The sequence below is a fragment of the Nanorana parkeri genome, unplaced genomic scaffold, assembly GCF_000935625.1.
Source record: "Nanorana parkeri isolate BGI_ZX_2015 unplaced genomic scaffold, ASM93562v1 scaffold184, whole genome shotgun sequence".
Lineage (NCBI taxonomy): Eukaryota > Metazoa > Chordata > Amphibia > Anura > Dicroglossidae > Nanorana > Nanorana parkeri.
In genome coordinates, this window is record NW_017306452.1 from 1327399 (window position 1) to 1343008 (window position 15610).

The 15610-nt window shown below is 42.6% G+C and overlaps 1 protein-coding gene across 1 annotated transcript in view; it reads left to right on the plus strand.

The window, feature by feature from the left end:
- PHF14 (PHD finger protein 14) overlaps positions 1-15610 on the plus strand; it is an 87861-nt gene that overhangs the window by 45588 nt on the left and 26663 nt on the right. The window contains exons 12-13 of the mRNA XM_018555124.1: positions 9521-9624; positions 9832-9963. Of these exons, the coding sequence (XP_018410626.1) occupies positions 9521-9624; positions 9832-9963 (236 nt within the window). The remainder of the gene's footprint in view (positions 1-9520; positions 9625-9831; positions 9964-15610) is intronic.

Below are 15610 nucleotides of genomic sequence, written 5' to 3' on the forward strand. Positions count from 1 at the left end.
TATATATATATATATACACACACACACATACATACAGGGCTTAAAAAATATGATGGTGTCTCACCAGTCAGTCAAAAATTTCACCAGTCAACATGACCGGACTATAGCCTTGCAATTCATGTAAAAATATTTTGGGGACAGATAGAGCTTTCTTTTGCAGGTATATAATCACCAGGTTATTTTTTGTTTAGTATATAATGAAAAAAGTACCATAAATGTAAAAAAAAACAGTTTCCCTACGTTATGTTATAAAACATTTATTCTTACCCATATTTTTAGTAAAACATAAAAGTCAGGGTCACGTCGGGTATATAGACACCAAACATGTCAAGCCTTAAAATTGCGTGCGCCCGCAAAAATGGAAAAAAACGTCCATAGGCGACGATTAAAATGCTTTTACTGCTCATCAGTTTAGTGTTATGGCTCTAAAATTATTGCTCTCACTCCGACGTTTGCGGCGATATTTAACATGTGCGGCACAATAGGCTCAATCGTCGTTTTCGCACGTAGGCGCACCCGACTCATATCTGCATGTGTATGTTGGGGGGCGGGGACTTGTTTTTTTTTATGATTCTTTAATTTTAGTATTAGTTTTTTTTTATTACACACAGCGTTATTGCTATTACATAGGGGGCTAAGAAGCCCCCTATGTAATAGCCAATTTACATGACAGGTCCTCTTTATAGAGACATCAGGGGTCTCCAAGACCCCTAATGTCACCTAGGGACCCCCAGAGAAGTTGATGAAGCAGAGATCGGCTTCATCATCTTCTCTAGCTGGAGAGTGACACTGAATGCAGGAAATGATGTAATATACATCACTTCCTGCATTGGGGGACTGAGAGGAGATCAAAGGGAGTTCGTACACTGAACTCCCTTTGATCTCCTGTCACAGAGCCGTGCCGGTTCTGGCCGCATCGGGCACAGCGAATCTCGGGACCGGCAACGGCAGTGACAGCTGCTAAAACAAGCGATCGAGCGTCTCTTAGAAACGCTCGATCGCTTGAATGTAAAGCTGCCGGCCGTCCATGTAATTACAAAGGCCGGCCGGGAAGCTGCTCGTCGGGCTCTGCCGTCCTCTCATCACAGACGAGCGGACGAATGGATTTTTCAAGCCATATATATATATGATGCACCTTTTCATCCAGACCAAGTACCGATACTTGTCCAAGTACTCATAGATACAAGTACTGATACATTTTTGTTTAGTGTCATGTGACAATTTTTCTTAAACAATACAGACTAATGATTTCAGGACAGTGGCCTGGTCCCAGCTTCAACCCTGGTAGTTCTCGTGAAAATGGCAAGTATCAGCACTGGTATCTGAACAACTCCATGCAAAAACCCATCCGATCTACTGCCCCATTTCCCAGTCTGCCCAAAACTGCAAAATGTGTTTTGGAGTTACTTAAACTTTAAGCTTTAATCGCGCTATAAACTGATAAACGGAATATCCTCCAATTTCACATCATGTTTCTTGGAAAGGTCCCAGAATGCTTCTCAAATGAAAAAAAAGGCAATCTCCTCTTGTACAGTCTTGCAACTTTCTTTCTTCCTCTGACTCACTGACCGCTTCAGCAGCTTGCCATCTATTTTTCCGGTCCCCGTGGCAGCGAACACATTATCACTACTGCATAAATAGTAATTTGTTAGTGGTTACTCTCAGCGGTTAAGTGTTAGGCAGAAATAAAATCCTTTCTTCGACCTTGTTTGATTTTTCTCCAAAAAAAAGAGGAGTCTTGACTCGAAGGCATTCTGACATCTCCCCCGTTCAGCCTTGATTTAATCAACCAGTGTGAAATTCCATTGGCCATGCCAAGCTGGCTGCATCTATCTTGGCTACAGGTCCTTTCCTTCCAGGATGGCTTTTCTGATAATTACAGTCACCGACAAGAATGCTTTGCATCCATCAACAGCGGAGAGAGAAAGCTTCGAGCCAGAGTTACTACGACCGTGCTAAAATGGCACCATTTATCATGGGAAGAGCTCTCACTATGTATGTTTGGGGACCATAGTATGCCAGTACTTGGATGATTCAAGAGGACCTGTACTGTGGAAACTGTGCCTAAAAAAAAAGGGAAGCAGAAAGCAAATAACTAGTTACCATTATTGCCTGTAGACTCCATACAGCTGAACTTTTCCCCATTACTGACCTGCCTTATTCTGCACTTGTTCTGGCACCCATCTTGGCAGAGGCAGGGTTTTGCTTCTTAAAAGTCAATGTTGTCCACCTGACTTGTTATCTGATGGCTGGCAGGGTAATGTTCAAGAAGCAACAGGAGAGCTGGAGAAAGCACAGATTCACTGAATGGATACATCACAAGCAGGGAGATACTTGCAGTCAGGATCTCAGCTACAGCTGCCTCTCCAGCAAAGGGGAAAAAAACTGAGCAGTACAGTTTGCTATGTATACATCTAAATGGCTCAAGGCCCAGGATGTACACTGCTATTTTTCAGGAGGAGATTAAGCAAAACTGAGATTTTTTTCAGGGCACATTGTACACTCAATTACTATTTCTAGATGATCCCTGTAAGATAGCAAACCATTACTTTTTGAGTTCAGGGCGCTTGTAAAGAAGTCTTTGTCTACTCACCGTTATGATAGAATGGTTGGAAAATGTCATAACTTACCACATTCCATAGTCATAGTATGTCCTGCGGGGTGCCTGTAGGTCTCTCTGTACACTAGTACTACCTGGACGCCCTTAAATGTGTGTAGCTTTAAGGTCTGGAGGAAGTGAAGCTTAGGCATTGCATTAAATAATGCAGTGTGGGATCTTTCACTACTGAGAGGTGTCTGCATTGCATTTACAGGGTGTGATAGGAAGACATCCCTGTGCTTGGCTTTCTAATGAATCAAGATTTGCATAGGAAGAGTTAGGGCTTGTTTGCACCAGATGGGTATAAGCTGTGCTGGTTGCCTTTTCCAGCACAGTCCCAAAGCATAGGGCAGTTTGCATTGTTTTCAAGTGGCTTAATTCACTGCAGTACTGCTCAGTTCCACCAGGATGGGGGCATCAGCACTGTTTCCCATCAGTGCACACCAGCGGCCCTGTGTTTGGCATGGCTCACAGATGTAAACCATCCCTTTGTTTTAAAGTATTTTGTGTTAATCTTGAGTTAATCTTACAACCTGTTACTTGTATAAGTTGTGAATAAATTTAGTTTTTTTTTCAAATGTTTCCATGTTTTTTGGTGTTACTACCAGGAATTTATATGGAAACCATTAGAAAAATAATTTAAATATCATATTTGGAGTTTGACAAAAGTTAACTTTTTTGCCTTGGTACAAAACACTTTTTGGTGGACAGATAATATTGCATTTCCTCCTGAAAACACTATCACAACAGTGAAGCATGGTGGTGGTTGCATGACCAATGGTTCAGTGGCAAATCATTTGCATTAGCAGCCACTGGGCAACTGGTTAGGTTTGAGGGTGGGACCAAGTACAGGACAATTTTAGAGGCAAAGCCTGTTTCAGTCTGCAGGAGACTTGAGACTAGGGGAAAGAGCAACCTCCCAGCAGAACAATGGCCCAAAACACACAGTCAAAATTACACAAAGGAGTTCAAAACAAAGAGCCAAAATGTCTTAAGGTGGCCATACCCCTTACAATTATCGTTCGATTTTTATCGTGCCGTCATCGAACCGTCACTCTATTTCCACACGACTGCCCCATCATGCACAGACCAATGTGGATTTCAATTATCATTCGTTAGCAATACTAACTGACCGAATTTCGTCGATCGACAGAATGGATTTTCGTTTGCGCATGTGCGCAGTGTTCATGTTGTGATTATTTTCGGTACGAAAATGCCACCAATTCATCGATTTTCATACAATTCGAAGAAAGTTTTCTAGCCTGACCGTTCGGGAAAATTCGGCCAGTTGTAGAGTAATTCTGATCGTTCACTTCCCATCAACTGGCTGATAATCGTGCGGAAACCCGATCTCGTTTGGGAACCGAAACGATAAATGCAAAGTAAGTATGCACCGATATTAAGTACAGTACTCGGTACAAGTACATATATTTTTCCAGCTCCAAGACTGAACTAGAGAAAAATTCAAAAATTAGGCAGCTGTCATTTGTAAGGAGCACACGGAGCTCCTGGGATTTGTACATCTCTGTTTTAATGTATGATTTTGTTTTTATAAACATATATAAAGGGATACACCAATACCAGTTTTGCAAATACAAGTACTGATACTTGCCCAAGTACTCACAGATACAAGTACTGATACATTTTTGTTTATTGTCATGTGACAGTTTTTCTAAAACAATACAGAGTAATGATTTCAGGACAGTGGTTGAGCGCCAGAGCCAGGTCCCAGCTGCAACCCTGGTAGTTCTCATGAAAATGCCAAGTATCAGCACTGGTATCGGTGCATCCCTACCGCAAGGTGTATGGGCACCTTTGGAATGGCCCAACAAAAGGCCCAACCTCATCCCATTGAGAATCTGTGGCATAACCTGCATCTTGCTGTTCACCAGCAGTTACCCATTCAACCTGACCAAGCTAGAAACGTTTTGCCAAGAAGAGTGGTAAAAGGGAAGTTTTACCACTTTATCCAGCAGAACTTTACCCAGCTCTAATTTCTATCTAGAACTGAAAATGATAAGAAATGAACTGAAATGAAAAGGTGGTTTTATCAAATATTTGTACTAACAAATGTTTATTTTTGTTTTAACTTAACTTATCTTCCCTAATTCTCTAGAGTCTCTCCCATTCTTTGGAACTCTTTACCCCAACCTGTCTGACTATCTCCCACTCTGACTGCCTTCAGGTGATACACATATGTATTTTATATATATATATATAGTACCCAGTGTATGCATGTGTCCATACAGGTAAAATACATGTGTGTACATGTGTCTGCGCACAGCTACCAGCAGGATTGGTAGTGATTTGCACAGCTTGCATGACATTGTTTTTTCCAGTTGGCTGAGCAGATGCCAGCCCAGGGGGCCCCTGAGAAATGACTTTGATAGATGGCTGCTGTCGGAGAAGCTAGCATACAGCAGATTAGTGGAAGCCCAAAGAGAATCTCGGCTGCTTTGTAGAGAGTTTGGTCCAATAAGATAATTTTTCTAATTAACCTATGGAGCACTGATGTAGAGAGGAGAGAGGGAGAGAGAACGGCTTTGGCTCTCTTTTGTGAGGCATACTAGAGTTGTTTTTCTCTCTTCATGGACAGAATTAATTTTTTTTTACAGCTTTCCTGAAAAAAAAGAAAATATTAATTTAAAGGGAAACTTGTGTAATTTGAGCAGTTACACATTTTGAGGTAATGCAACATTTGGCAAGACTTAGACACTGGTTTCATATTTTGATTATCATACAGACTTTAAAACCCTTCCTTTAGGGCCCACTCACACCATTGTGTGCGTCAGCGTATGAGCGTTAATGTGTGTTGTGTTAAAGCAGCCCAATGCTTTCAATGGGCTGTTAAATGGACGAGAATGCACCAAAAAAGGTTCATGTACCATTTCTGGCAGCACAACACGCTGCAATGCACGTCCATCACAAGGTGCATCGGGGTACTAATGGCACTGCATTCCACCAACACATTTAACGTGCATTACCACAATGCAAACATGTGAATGGGCCATTTTTGGCTATCTGTGTATCAGAGAATGTGATAATCTTCCCTAATTCTCTAGAGTCTCTCCCATTCTTTGGAACTCTTTACCCCAACCTGTCTGACTATCTCCCACTCTGACTGCCTTCAGGTGATCCCTTAAGACTCATCTCTTAAGGGAAGCCTGTCTCACCTCAAACTAAACAACACAAATGTGAATTGCCAACACAGCGGCCCCCTTGGTGTAACCTCTCCCCCTTAAGTAATAAACAATTATGGCAAAAAGGAGAGAACAGGAGTTTGAAGAGAAGTATAACACCACACCATGGAATTTTTGAATAAAAATATATAATGTGTTTTACATATAATAAATAGTACTAAAAAAAGGTATACAAATTAATTGCACTAAACCAAAAGCAAAATCAATATAAACAGAAGCTTAGATCCATGAATCATCTTATATCCCCATATATTCAATTACATTCATTTGATACTCATTGTATATGTTCAGTGGGAGAACAGTATCAGTATATCCAGTCACCTCAAACTAACCACTCAATTATCATGTTCTCAAACAATTCATCCCCACACAGCTACCTCCTCATGTATCACTTGCCCCTCCGTTTTAGATTGCAAGCCCTCAGGGGCAGGGCCCTCCTTACCATCTTGTCTTGAATTGTATTGTAATTATGTCTACCCTATATTGTAAAGCGCTACACAAACTGTTGGCGCTATATAAATTCTGTATAATAATAATAATGCTTAACCTAAGCTGACCTGGCCTATTAGCGTTGCTGAAGTGCTACATCTTATGGTGTCTATCAGTACTAAGATCGATCCCTTTGACCCTATAATGCTCATTATATCCTATACCCATGCTCTTCATGAGGTCTTGATTTCATTTGTCACTCATGTGTCAATTCGTAGACCTTTTTTAAGCCATAGAGGCTCTGGCATTTGACTGTTGGATGACCTGGGTGGGGCTTAACATCATGAGCTGGAGTCCTTGAGCTCTGCTTGGTCCCATGTATAACCCACGCCTAAAACCCTAAGAGCTCCAGAGACATCGGAGGATTGATTTGAAGACTAACACAGATATTTAAAATAATCAAAAGATGCTGCAATTTAGTATTCTTGTTGGTGCATGCTTGTTCCAGGTCAGTGCCTCACCAGTTAATGAAAGACGGATAGGTAGAATCGTTTACAAAACAAGCTGCAGCATTTCCTATATTTCTGTCTGGACAGGTTCCTTCTAATGAACATTACATCCTAACCCAGCATTCCTCAACTTTTTTTTTTACCTTGGAGGAACCTTTGAAATCATGTTCAGGTCCCAGAGAACCCCCTGATAAAAATTATATCTATTGTACGTTGTATGCTAGTGAGATCAATTAATAGATATAGGGATAACATAAATAATAAAGAATGTGCCGTACCTAGAGATTTTGATACCCAGAGCAGATTATTTCAGAACCCCACCTTTCTCTATATGACAGAACTACTTTTTAATTTATTCATGAAAAAAATAATAATAATAAAAAAGCCAGAAAAGAAAAACAGACAGTGAAAAATGTCCCATTACACAATTGGGCAGTGGGGACGTGGAAAGTGAAAGATTAGTGGTCAATGTAGGTAGGAGATCAATATCCACCACTGCTCAAATAAACCCCCAGCATCCCCTGGAGGAGCCTTAGGTTTCCATAGAACCCTGGTTGAAAAAGGTTGTCCTGATCTCTCCTCCATTTTTAAATATGACTTCCCTTTAAGATTCTGGATTTGTATAGATATCTGCCCTATGATGGGCTTGCACAGGCTTTTAAAAAAAGTACATTGCTCATGCTCACTTTTTTTCTCGAGTTCATACCTTCTGTAACTGTTAAGGGACGCTTGAAGTGAGGAGATTAAGAGGGGACATTATTTTAATGTACAACATGTTGGGTGGTAATGACCACCTCAGCACTAAACTTTTTACAGTAAACTCCATAACAAGGACTAGAGGCCACCACCTAAAATTGGCGGAGAAAAGATTTAACCACAAAGGGCGTAGGGGCTTCTCAGTCAGAGCAGTGACATTTTGGAACTCTCTGCCACAAGCAGTGGTATCAGCTGAACGTATTGAATCATTCACAAAGCATTTAGATACCTTACTCAGAGACCGTAACATACAGGGGTACAGGTACACTTAAAATCAAGATCACACAGGGGCTCACATACACATACGCACACACTACCCACACACTTGCACATAAGGTTATACTTGATGGACCTGTGTCTTTATTCAACCTCAAATACTATGTAATTGTAGTTTGGGAATAAAATCCTCTAATCCACCACCTCACCCCTCCTGAATTAACCTGCACTCACATCCTCCACCCCAGCTTCTTATTTACCTCTGTACCAGCGCCACCGCCTGTGAAAAGTTTTCCTTTCCTGGGGCAGAAATCCTCCACTCCGCCTTTATACTTTACCCTCAGACTATTTAAGGGCCGCCCCATATGCTGGGGCTCCTTTCCGAGGCAACCCCATAATAGTCTATTTGGCTTGGAAAGGTGGTCCTCCTTATTCTTGTTAATATAAACACTTTACTACTATACAGTACTATATATGAATGTATATAGGGATGCACTGATACCAGTGCCTATACTTGGCATTTTCATGAGAACTACCAGGGTTGCAGCGGTTGCAGCTGGGATCTGGCTCTCCACCACTGTCCTGCTCTCCACCACTGTCCTGAAATCATTAGTTTGTATTGTTTTATAAAAACTCACATGACAATAAACCAAATGTATCAGTACTTGTACTTGCAAAAATGGTATCTGTGCATCCCTTTATATATGTTTATAAAAACAAAATCATACATTAAAACAGAGATGTACAAATCCGTGTGCCCTTACAAATGACAGCCGCCTCCTAACTTTTGAATTTTTCTCCAGTCTAGTCTTGGAGCTGGAAAAGTATCTGTACATGTACTTGTACCGAGTACGGTACTTGGTATCGGTGCATCCCTAAATGCATATATAGTGTGCTCCTCCATTGGTCCCTTCTTGTTCATGTGCAGTATCATAGGGGTTTATGTCTCTTACAAACCAGGCAATTTTTCATTCCATTTGGAAGCGTCCAGTGGTGCTTTTCTAACCCTCCTGTAATGAATTGTATTGTAACTGTACTGTCTCACTTTGTTTTTTAAAGCGCTGCGCAAACTGTTGGCACTACATAAATCCTGCATAACAATAATAATAGCCTGCCCACCCATTTGTCTCATTCATCCAGGTCATGGTATATCTGTAAAAAATAAATCAAGGCAACTGGACTTGCAGTATTCATCTTGAAGACGTGTCGCCGGTCATCCAACTAGTTTTCTGAATTTGAAATGACTTTCCAAATTTTTTGGAATAAACATGCTGAATGTTGCTCTAATGAACATAATGTGTTGATCATTACTGTTAAACTGAAGAAGAAAAGCTTAAATAGGGGGGGGTTAGGCATCTATTGTCTGTCACATATGCTGTTTTAACACCTCTCTCTCTGGGCAGCTTAATTACACCTGCTAGCTCCAATCATGCAAATGTAATCAACACCTTACCTCCATGAGGTCTCTGACCCCACACTGGTTATGATAAACAGATTATGTGGATTGGAGCAACATTCACCATATTTATTCACAGATAATTCATTCTGAATTCAGAAAGCTAGTCGAGAAAAATACAGCAAGCCCATTATTTAGCAGCAAGATACTGCTCACCCCTATTGAGCTGCCTTTTTACAGCACCATTTTTAGGTTCAGGGCACTTATCCTTTTAATTCTTTTTTTATTTAAATTTCGATCACAGAGTTGCATAGATCAGACAATGCACTTGCATTGGTGGGCTGTATTACAGCTTTTCATAAAACTTTTTCTGTAATAAAAGTATCTTGTGATTCTCATGGTTTTCATCTTGCAGAAATTGAACATTCCAACCATTCTCCGGTTGCCAAAAGAAAGAAAACCCAGCAAGCGGGAAGGAGGGACACAGAAGACTTTACTGTTGCCTGCGGTTCTGTACAGGTAATTGATATCCATATTTTGATTAGCATTGCAATTTAATTTCCCCCCAGAAAAGATTGGTAATGTTTTAAAATCAGAGTGGCAACGCTGCGCTTTGCTTGTCCGGCACCACGTTAATTTGTTTTTCAGCCAGAGGGCAAGTAAATCCTACTTCCTAATTGACGTGCTGTGTGCGCCTTCTTGTCCCTTTTCTATTTTTTCATGTAGTTGTGGAATATGCAAGAAGAACCATGACCAGCACCTCCTGCTCTTGTGCGATACCTGCAAGCTACATTACCATTTGGGCTGCCTGGACCCCCCGCTGACCAGGATGCCTAAGAAGACGAAGAACAGTTACTGGTGAGTCTACGCGGGAAGGCTGAGGGTTCTCATGTTTCTTTATAGTGTCTCCTGAGGCAAAAATTTAAATCAATGTGGACAGAGTCCCCAACAATAATTACACATGCCTATAGTCCCCATGTGTACAGTCTTTTGATGTTGCAGAGCAAGTACCTGTTAATCCTGCTGTGTTTCTGTTGACCAAGTGACCTCACGTGTTGGCCAACAATGAATTGTAATTTCAGTTCACCGAAGTGTTGTGAGTCAACTGCACTCCATACAGCGTTGTGACCTGCAAAGTGTTTGTGTTTGTAGTGATGACATGGATGGCGCTATGTAAAACTCCAAATTGAAGATGTTGCAACCACCAGCAGACACGTAGTTGTCACAATACATCATAAACCACCTAAGTTTCGAGGCAATGCAGGGTCTCTTCTTCAGGGCGACACTGTGTCACCCTGAAGAAGGGACCCTGCGTGGCCCCAAAACATTGGCGGTTTGTGATGAATTGTGATGACGATTTAATAAATGAATGAAGGATGTTAGAGTCGACTACATGTGCTGGTGCTTGTCAGATGTTTCAATTCGCCAATAAAATGCACAAGTGCTTAGTAGGGATGCACCAATACTGATACTAGTATCGATGCTGAGTATTTGGACGAGTACTCGTCTCGCCCAAATGCTCCGATGCCTAGCCTGAAACCTGAGCTTCCGGTATCAGAAAGCCCGGCTTCCTGATTAGCCGGGCAGCCAGCTCCATGCTCCCTCGTCACTTGGTCAATCAGGAAGCCGGGCAGCATGTAGTGACTCGTAGCCTAGCTTCCTGATTGGTCGGAAGCCAATCAGGAAGCCGGACGGTGAGTCATTACACGCTCCCGGCCATTCAGGATGGCGGGCGCCGTGTAATGACTTGTTGCCCGGCTTCCTGATTGGCCAGAAAGCAGGCTTGTTTGCTTCCTCGTAACTTTTACATGGGTCCATCCATGTCATCACTACAAACACCTCACTTGGTGATGAGGGAGCATGGAGACGGCTTCCATGCTAATTGGGAAGCCGGGTGGCGAGTCTTGACACACCGCCCGGCTAATCAGGAAGCCAGGTGGCGTGTCATTACACGCGCCTGGCTTACTTAATGGGACTTTCTGTATCAGTATTCGGTATCGGCGAGTACCGGGAAAAAAAATCTCGGTACTCGATACCGAAAAACCGGCTATCGGTGCATCCCTAGTGCTTAGTGTTGCTGGCACCTCGCTGAGCATCTTGTGACGCACATGTGTCGCACATGTGTAGTCGTTCGGAAAGAAGCTCCGACAATGCAGTTGGGAGAAGCACCTCGGAATCATGGGAAGTGTATTACATTCTGGCAGCATGTCACTTCCTATGTTTACATCAGTTCCTACAAAAGTCACTGCCCCTCGTACACTAATCAGCAACAACAACAAGCTATTCTGTTTAACTAGTCAGGTTTAAAAACAGAGGTTTTAGTTGGATACATCTGCAGATATATGGGGAAGCCACGCTGCCACGTCAAGGCACCTCTGATACGTGTGTTCCCTAACTACACAGTGTGAGTTTCCCAACTATGGGACATATATAGCAATGCACAGACAGAGAGCGGGCTCACTGGAGGCAGCCCAGTCCTAAAAGACACAGCTACACCGCCCCCCCCCCCCAGAAAAAAAAAACAAATATGGCAGGTCTGTTGAAAGCAAAAGGGAAAGGTGCATATAGGCAAGTCAAGTTCTAGTCGCAACCTACTAAGGATTTGGCAGTTGAATGGCGAGACATAGTGTAGCAGGGAACAGGACTTCCTTCTACTGGTAGGATCAACAGGGAATACAACTATTTTACGGTGGACTCTAATAAAAGCTGCTGGTTGAGACAGACTGCATTATATGTCTTTTTTTTATTTTGCCCACAGCTCCATTTTCATGTCTGTTTTAGCCCAACAGCTGGAGAAGGCACCTGCGGGGAATTCCTGCTGGCTGCAGGGGGTTAATATGAAAAATTAATATGTGTTATTTTATTTATACAATAAAAACTAATTTTTACATTTTTATCTCTAGACCTGAATAGAACAAAGAAATATAATAAAACAGCATAGGTTCTCCTTATTAGGGTTTTTCCAGAAGTGTTGCTCCTTGTTAATTGCAGAGAAACCTCTTTTTCTTCTCCATGCCAATGTCCCTTTAAAAGTTTATTTTTCAGACTGGTCGCCGTCTCTCTCCATACAGTCAGTCGGAAAGGATAATCCATTTGTGTCATTTGGACAGAGCCTTCTGCCTGTGAAATTGTTGAGCGGGGAATCTGCAATTTTTTTTGTTCTGCCTTTTAAGTAAATTGAAAGGAGCATTAAGTGTCATTTGTCTAGGGGCTAAAAAGCCGAGCACACAGCGGGAGTGCAGGTAGAGTAGGTCAGGTACTCGCGACTTGTGTTCTCGCCGTGCAGACGCTCTTTGCTCCGGCTTACACGCATGAATTCTTGCTTTCAAAGGCTTGCAGTGGTTGGTTTATTTTAGTTGTTTTTTATTGCTTTTAATTAGTCTGAATGTGCTCTGGAGGATGAGAATTTTTGGAAAATGAGTCATATTGATTGCATCGTTTTTTTTTTTGTCTTGTGGCGCCTCTTTGTGTATTTGCTTTTCTGGGTAACTCAGGCGAACCTGAACTAATTCACCGTATCAAAAGAAGTTTGTCTCTGAATTTAGTCTAGAGGTAGGATGTTTGGAAATTAAGGAATATCTCTAGCCAAACCATAATTTTAACCCTAGGGTGCTGGTCTGTGAGTACCCTAGTGGGACCCCTAAGCATGACGAATTCAAAAGGGACAGGGGGCAAAAAGATGCTCAGCTCCACTGCTACTATTATTATTATACAGGATTTATATAGCGCCAACAGTTTGCACAGCGCTTTACAATATAAGGAAGACATTACAATACAATTCAAGACAAGATGGTAAGGAGGGTCCTGCCCGTGAGGGCTTACTATCTAAAAGGGAGGGGCAAGTGATACATGAGGAGGTAGCTGTGTGGGGATAAATTGTTTGAGAATGTGATAGTTCAGTGGTTAGGTTGAGGTGGGATAGGCTTCCCTGAAGAGATGAGTCTTTAGGATCACCTAAAGGCAGTCAGAGTGAAAGATAGACAGACAGGTTGGGGTAAAAAGTTCCAGAGGATGAGAGAGACTCTAGAGAAGTCCTGGAGGCGAGCATCAAAGGAGTTGGCGAGGGAGCTGGAAAGCAGGAGGTCTTTGGAAGAGCGGAGGGGATGGTTAGGGTGATACTTTGAGACAAGGTTGGAGATATATCCAGGGCAGAATTGTGGATGGCTTTGTAAGTAGTCGTTAATATTTTGAATTTTATCCTTTGGGCGATTGTAAGCCAGGGAAGGAATTGGCAGAGGGGGGTTGCAGACACTGAGTGGTTGGTTAGGTTGATGAGTCTGGCAGCAGCATTCATGATAGACTGAAGGGGGGATATCCTGTGTAGAGGTCGGCCAATGAGGAGGGAGTTGCAATAGTCAAGACGAGAGATAACAAGCAAGTGGATGAGTAGTTTTGAGGTTTCATTGGTGAGGAAGGGGCGTATTTTGGAGATGTTACGAAGGTGAAGGCATCAGGATTTGGATAGGGATTGGATGTACTAAGGGGGTTAACCTGAGGCAGGGGTGGTCAACACTGGCCCCCCATCTGTTGTGGAACTACAAGCCCCATGAAGATTTACCGTTACAGGCATGACTCCCAAACGCAGAGGCATGTTGGCATTTGTAGTTAAAGCACAGCTGGAGGGCCGAAGTTGCCCACCCCTGCCCTGAGGCTTCCACCTTGGACTCTGCTTCAGATGTGTGTTTGCCTACCATTTAGCTTGCTGCCCCTTACAATACGTCTATTTCCCCATCATGGGTGCCACAGTCTTCATTGCTTAGCAAGGAAGATTTTAAGGCCTTGGTGACAGTTTTTGGGGACAGATCTCTGGTATGATGGATACATCCGACAGCAGAGGGTGTCAAGTGTAGGCTCTCTTCACTTCTGTGGGACATGGCTACTTCCTTATTGCAGGTGATGAGGTGGAGGAGAGTGTGGAAATAGAAGTGTGTACCTCCTCAGACTCTGATGTTTCCTCTCAGGAGGATCTGCCTTCCTCAATTCTGCCTCAAAAATTGTGTGATGCCGTTTTCGATGAGTTAAGAAAATGCGTAGCCATTGAACCATCTATGCAGGATCACCCTAAGTTCAGCAATATGGGTTCCTTTAAGAAAAAGAAACCAGCTAAGGCCTTCTCGACACTCTCTATATTGGAGGAGGTGCAATTTGAAGAGCACTATGCCCTTGAGGATGCATTCCTCAAAAAATGGCTGGTGCCAAAGGTAGATGCGGATATATCTCTTGCCTTCATAAATCCTTTACTGTACCAGTGTGCAAAGTAGATAAGTGCCTGAAGACTTTGTTCAAGGTCTCCTTTGCCCTCTTGGGGCTTACCCTGCAACTAGCAGTTGCTCCTATTGAAGTATGTCAGATGCTGGCGGTCTAAACAAAACGCGGATCCTGCATTGCTAAGGCGGTTTGAGCTTTTTCTTTCTGTTTGCTCTGGACAAGGACTGCGTGGACGGTTTGGCTTCAGCTTTCATGCTGAGTCTTCTGTCTGTACAGCTATACGTAGGCTCTTTTGGCTTAAGTATTGGTTAATGGAACTGGCCTTCAAGAAGCATCTGAAGAGGATTCTCTTTCTGGGCGAGAAAGGATTTAGATGCCTTTATCAGGAATGTTACTGGGGTTAGGAGAACTCTCATACCTAGCAAGAAAAAAGGCTAAGGTCCCGCCTGCTAAATCTTTCTCGGCTTTGGCCAGATACAGTTCCTTTGCGTCCCTCCCATGATTGGTCATAGACTTAGTAGACCTGTCAATTTCAAAGCTTCTTGAGTTAGTCTGCATGTAAACAATACTTTATCTCATGATAGTTTTTCAATTCTCATATATAAACATTGTATTGGTGTAGAAACTTTTCTTTTATCTAAGCAGACTTCCATCTAAAGTAATATTAAAGGAGAACTATGAGGTGAGCGATCCAGCTGTGACTCAGTATTTTGCGGGCAATAGCACGCTATATGCTGAGCTTTAGGTCACGGGAGGAGATTAGTATACATCCTCCCGTGACCCTAAAGAGAACTATGTGGAAAAACACTTATCCCATAATTTATCAAAACTGGAGCAGATTTGCACTGCAGCCAATCAGCTTCTCAATCTCATTTTCAAATCTTACCTGGGCAAACTGAAGAGAGAAGCTGATTGGTTGCCATGGACAACTGCTCCAGATTCTGTTTGCTCCAGTTTTGATAAATTCCCCCTTCAATGTTTTTTTCAGTAATGAATTGGGATAAAACAAATAAATATACATTGCTCAGCGAAGTATTTCTTTCAATGTTTGCCCAAACATATACAGTCATCATGTCTCCCAACAGCGGGCTCCAACTCTCTGTTCGGCTTCCCTGAACTTCCTGTCCAGCACAAGATCTCTAGGGACAGAGCAGTCTCCAGCAGCTGTCCATCTACCAGCTTGGAGAAGGAAGGAAGGAGGTGTGGGGAGAAGGCAGGGAGTGTCTTGCCTTGCTGTGCCTTTGTGTTTGTTGAGACACACACAGCTTACTATCGCACACAAGGGTGGCTCCTTAGG